The sequence below is a fragment of the Mastomys coucha genome, unplaced genomic scaffold (genome assembly GCF_008632895.1).
Source record: "Mastomys coucha isolate ucsf_1 unplaced genomic scaffold, UCSF_Mcou_1 pScaffold19, whole genome shotgun sequence".
NCBI classification, from domain to species: domain Eukaryota; kingdom Metazoa; phylum Chordata; class Mammalia; order Rodentia; family Muridae; genus Mastomys; species Mastomys coucha.
This window is the reverse complement of record NW_022196901.1, coordinates 15,556,283-15,562,327: the sequence shown is the minus strand read 5'-3', so window position 1 is coordinate 15,562,327 and position 6,045 is coordinate 15,556,283. Positions and strand designations below refer to the sequence as shown.

At 40.3% G+C, this 6,045-nt stretch overlaps 1 protein-coding gene across 1 annotated transcript in view; it reads left to right on the top strand.

Moving 5' to 3' along the window:
• Rsbn1l (round spermatid basic protein 1 like) overlaps positions 1 to 6,045 on the top strand; it is a 69,846-nt gene that overhangs the window by 34,049 nt on the left and 29,752 nt on the right. The window contains exon 3 of the mRNA XM_031380291.1: positions 5,597 to 6,042. Within this exon, the coding sequence (XP_031236151.1) occupies positions 5,597 to 6,042 (446 nt within the window). The remainder of the gene's footprint in view (positions 1 to 5,596; positions 6,043 to 6,045) is intronic.

Genomic DNA, 6,045 nt, shown 5'->3' with positions numbered 1-6,045 from the left:
TTTCAGTTTCATGTATGTGTGTGTACCATGCCTGTTCCTAGTGCTGGTGGAGATCAGAACAAAGTGTGCGATCCCCTGTAACTGAAGTTACAGGAGGCTGTGAAGCACCATGTGGTTCTGGGAGCTGAATGTAGTCTTCTGAACTCAGGGGTGCACCATCACGCCCTGTCTGTGCAGCAGCAGGGATTGAAGTCGGCAAGCATTCCTTCTTGTGCTTTCACTGGGCTTCAGGTTAGACTGTAAGCGTCTGAGGCAGGACTTGAGAACTGCAGCTAGGCTTTCAGCAGCTCTGACTGATACTCCTTCTGCATATTTCCTCAGCTGACTCTGCTGGCTTAGTCTAGTAGTTGTTTTGTTCTTTATTAGTATGCGCAGTGACACATACTTATGCTATTAGAGAGAAAGTCTGTGGCCTCAGGATGCTCAAGCTCATATGCTCTTCACTGACACCTAGATTCCTAGAGACTGTATACATGAGAATATCCTGCTGGATTGAAAGTTTTCTAGGAATATACAATATTTACCTTGACTTTGAGGTAGATGGAAAAATTAGACATTTTGAATTGTGTAAGGGTGAAAGATGATGAAGACAGAGAGTGAGGTAGGCTTAGAAATTAGTTTGTAACCTTTAGATGACTAGGGCATTTGGAGAAATATTACTATATAGTGGAGGTAAGTGATTTATACTGCTTTATGTTGCTGTGAAGATTGTATAAGTGAGGAATGTCATATTCCCTCAGGAAGTAGATATGAATCTTTAACTTAAAAGAATAATTTTGGGATTAAAAAGCAATAAAGTCAGGGCTGGTGAGATGGCTCAGCGGGTAAGAGCACCGACTGCTCTTCCAAAGGTCGAGAGTTCAAATCTCAGCAACCACATGGTGGCTCACAACCACCTGTAATGAGATCTGATGCCGTCTTCTGGTGCATCTGAAGACAGCTACAGTGCACTTATGAGTAATAATAAATAAATCTTGAAAAAAAAAGCAACAAAGCCAAAACTGTCCTTCCTCCACAGTGTATAGTATATAGGTAGTTATACAAATAAAGGCATGATTCATTTGGAAAAGTGGCCCTGCCTCTGTGCGTGCTGTGTTGTTTTGTTAGCCGCAGAGCCAGCCCCTGGTGGACTGCTGTGGACTTGGCAAGAGTGGAGTCCTTGTGGCTGTTGTGGAGCAGGAAACTGCTCAGCTTGTTAGCAGCTCCACTCCTGCTGCTCTGGATGCAGAGGGGTTGCTTGGTTGGTTTGTTTTAGTTTTTTTTAGCATCTATCTTTTCTTCTCTCTTTATGTTACAAGTTGTAACATACAGACATTTGAAAATAGAAAGCTTACTAAATCTGTTCTACCTAAATCTCATTTCCTTTGGGTTTTCCTTAAAACTTTTACAGAGCTGAGTTTAGAGAGGTGGCTCAGAAGTTAACAGCACTTGCTGCTCTTTTAGAGGGTTCTAATACAGTTTCCAGCATGACAGCTCACAACCACCTGTAACTTTAGTCCCAAGGGAGCCAAGCCTTCTTCTGACTTCCTTGGTCACCAGGCATGCATGTGTGCACATACGTAGATGTTGGCGAAACACTCATTCATATATGTAAAATCAATAAATCTTTAAAAAGTAGATATATTAGTGTATGTGTGTATGCATGCGTGTGAATGTGTATGTTGAACCTGAGCATAGTGGCAAGCTGTCATGGACAAAATAGTGAGTTCTAGGGTATCCTGGGATATATAGAAAGACCCTGATTTTAAAAAAGAAAGAAAATAGCCGGGCGGTGGAGGTGCACGCCTTTAATCCCAGCACTTGGGAGGCAGAGGCAGGCGGATTTCTGAATTCGAGGCCATCCTGGTCTACAGAGTGAGTTCCAGGACAGCCTGTGCTATACAGAGAAACCCTGCCTCGAAAACCAAAAAAAGAAAGAAAGAAAACATATAAAAAAATTGTATCGTTTTGTATGGCTCCACATATATATGTATGTATATTATAAATAATTACATGTGGAAATACGTGTGAGAAGATTTTTAATAGAAAAATTTTATTGTTTTATAGAATGGATTACTTGTTCTTAGTAGTTTAAAGGAACAAATGCATTACAAGCACTTTAGTGGGTCTTATCCTTTTCTATCAAAGTCCACCAACTATTTTCGGACATGTGGGTATGTTCCAGCCACCTTACATACTTCATTAAAGTTAAGTTGCTGTAGAGAATATTGATTCTTAATCCAGGGCTTCTACCCTACCTTTGATCATTTAGTTCCTGGATGAAAGACGCACACGACCTTTATATTCATAATAAGCTTTTATTAGCACTAAGGCTGGGCAGATATCTACCCTCTATGCTATTAAAATCTTTTTCCTACTGATAACCCCGAGTTATTACTTATGTTTCATCTGGGATGCTCTTAACTCCAGTTGGCCAGCTCTCCTAGCCATGCTTTCTTGACTCCTAACCCATGGTGTTTTTCTCCTTTCTCTACTTTCTTCTCTGTCTTCTCTAGGTCTCCTTTGACTCCCAAGTCCAGGAACACCCAGCCCCATCTATCTCAGTTCTGCCCAGCTACAGGCTACAGGCATCCTTATTCACCCATCAGAAATAACTTGGGTGTAAGGCCACGTAGTGTCATTTCGGTGTACCTGTAGACTCTTTCATTTCTGGGGCAACCAGGTCTTGGGGCTTGTGCTTAGCATTACAATACATAGCAACAGACCAAATCTCATCACTAAGTTACAAAGAAATTATGTTTTGATTTTAGTACTTTTAAATTTTATCATATGTCAAAGATGTTTTTCCCATGACCAAGCATAATACATTAAAAGCAGGTTCTAGGTTTTTGGTAGTTACCAATGTATAGCCATGGATAACCTTGAATCTCCAGATCCTTCTGCCTCTACCTCCTGCAGTCAGGGGCTAGCAGGGTACCAAAGCTGGTTTTGAATAGTGCTGGAAATTGATCGGGATGCTTCTCTTATTTGAGAAAAAATACTGCAACCAATTCCCTAGTTTTTGTTTTTTATGATGCCTGCCTGGTCTCCTGTTTTGGAAGTACATACATCAGTAGAATACATTGAACTAATTAGAGCAGTGGTTCTCAACCTTCCTAATGCTGTGACCTGTTCCTCCTATTGTGGTGAACCCCCCAACCATAAAATTATTTTGTTGATTCCTAATGTAAACGCCTGATACACAGGATATCTGATATTCGACCCCCAAAGGAGTTGAGACCCATTGGTTGAGAACTGCTAATTTAGCCTCTTCAGACCATTTTACTTCTTAGGACTTAACAGACTTACCCATGGTGACTGGCTCTGTTTTCACTTGTAATAGTCACACTTCATTGCATAGTTAAGAATTCATCCACAGGACTGCTGAGATGGCTCAGAAGGTAAAACTACATCACTTGATTTTTTTTTTTTTTCGAGACATGGTCTTTCTCTAGCTCTGGCTGACCTTGAACTCAGAGATCTACCTGCCTCTGCACCCCAAGTGATGGGATTAAAGGCATAGCTGTCACACCTGGCAGATGATTTGAATTTGATCCCTTTATCTCTGACACCTACATAGAAGGCAAGAACCCAACCTACTCTCTCTCTCTCTTTTTTTAAAGATTTATTTATTATTATAAGTAAGTACGCTGTAGCTATCTTCAGATGTACCAAGAGAAGGAGTCAGATCTCATTCAGATGGTTCATGTGGTTGCTGGGATTTGAACTCAGGACCTTTGGAAGAACAGTTGGTGCTCTTACCCACTGAGCCATCTCACCAGCCCCCTAACGTACTCTTGATGGTTGTTTTCAGACTGCAGCATACATGCTGTGACAGTACACATGCAGGCTTGCATGTACACACACATACAGACATACACACACACCACAGACACACATACACACACACACAATCTAAAGGAATGTTACATAAAGGAAAGTTACTATATGTAGGTGGTTTTTTTATGAGAAGTCAAGTCTTTTGAGAATTGGCCTGAGAGATTTAGTTTTGAAAATAGGTAGAACATCTCAGTACTGAAAAGTAAAGAAATATGTGAACATGGAAAATTTCATGTGAAGAAGCTGGGGAGCTCAGTTGATAATGTCCATCTTTTTCTGCAGGAAGCCCTGGGCTTTGTCCTCAGCGTTGCATTAATACTGGGTATGGTGGTACATGTCGCTAATCTCACAGTTTGACAAAGAGGAAGGAGAAGCTCAGGTCTAGCTTCAGCTGGATGCCAGGTTTGAGGCTCATCTCAAAAACATCCTCCTCACTCTCTTAAAAAGGCAGTTTGGGATAATTTTATTTATGGAAAGTTATCATAGGAATTGAGTAACAAAGCGGAGTGTGACGACTCAGGCCTGTAACCTCAGCGCATGTCCCTAGAGGCTGAGTTCAAAGGATGGTCATGAGCTGAAAACAGCAAAGCTCTCCTGAAGGGCGAGAGATGAGTCATGTTAAGAGCACTGTTGCTCTTTCAGAGGACCTGGGTTCCATTCTCAGCACCTCATATGGAAGTTCACAACTACCTGTGACTCCCTTTTTTGGTCTCCAGGCATGCATGTGGTACACAGACATACAAGCAGGTAAAACACTAGTATTCAACCAAACAAGTTCCCATCCTCCCTAACCCCTGAACAAAACCAAAAAAGACAGAAGAGAAACAAGGTTTTTATCTGAACTGTTACTTTATTGTTCTTTTCGTATTTATCTTAGGAAATAGCACTTTCTCACAATATACATAATATTTTCATAGTCTGCTTATTTCTATATAAGAAAAATAGAAAAATATTTATTATTATTATGTGTGTATTAAGTGATGTGTGCTCTTAGGTACACAGAGTCCTCTAATTAAGTAGCCTGTGTAGATTACATTAGTCTTTTATTCCTGGATTTTCTGGGTTTTTGACCCTGAGTCTGTTGCCTTTGTTCACAGAAACTCTTTAGTATATAACCTTATAATGTCCTTCCATACTCATGGCTTTCACTTCTCTTTTCTCTATCTCTTTACCTAGTACCTGGGCATCATTGGAGTTTAGTGTATGAGAAGGGATTGTGATGTTGTCATCTCCTGTAGGGTACCCACTGGCTCTTGACTTGGCCCGCTGTATGCTGTGTCTGACTTAGGGTGGTGCACGCGCAGCTTACTGAGGAGTGCCATGTGCAGGGATCTATATGCTCTGCATTGTTGGCACTGGTGTTAAGAGTGTGCACACACTTCTGACTGTGTGGTTTTTTTTTTTTTTTTAGTCTCCTTGGCATCTCGATAGATTTTGTTTTATAACCTCAGATAAAGTAAACTTTATATGAACTACCTGAAGGTTATTGCTCATATTTATTTCTGAGTTTCTGTTTTTTACAGTTTGAAGATTACACTTTCTGAGACTTTGTGAGCATTCAGCATCTGCTCTGTCTTATTAGCAGTCCAGAGCCTACTGTCTATGTGTTTGTGTGTACAGGCAGAAATCGATGAGAGAGAAGGAAAGACAAAGTAAAATTTGAACAGAAAACAAATTCTCTGTATTTGGATTATGTGTTATAGAACAGTTTTTAAAAGCATGCTTCTTTTTTTAAGTAATTAAAATATGGAGTTTCAAAAAAAAATTTTCCCAACAGGTGGGAAGGAGAAACCAAAAACAAATATAGAAGACTTACAAATTAAAAAAGTAAAGAAGAAAAAGAAAAAGAAACACAAAGAAAATGAAAAACGGAAGCGTCCAAAAATGTATAGCAAATCTATTCAGACCATCTGTTCAGGATTGCTCTCTGCTGAGGATCCAGAAGCCAAAGGCATCTTAAGTGATAATGGAAAGGATTGCATTGGAAAAAATTTGGATACCAAAAACTGCGATTCAAAAATTCCTGATAACAGTGACTTTCCATCTGTATCATTAAAGGAGCCACGCGTCCAGAATAACCTTAGAAGGTTGGACACTTTGGAGTTGAGGCAGCTCATTCACATTGAGCACCAGCCCAATGGAGGTGCGTCAGTCATCCATGCCTACAGTAATGAACTCTCCTGCCTGTCTCCTGTGGAGATGCAGAGATTTGCAGAAGAATTTGTG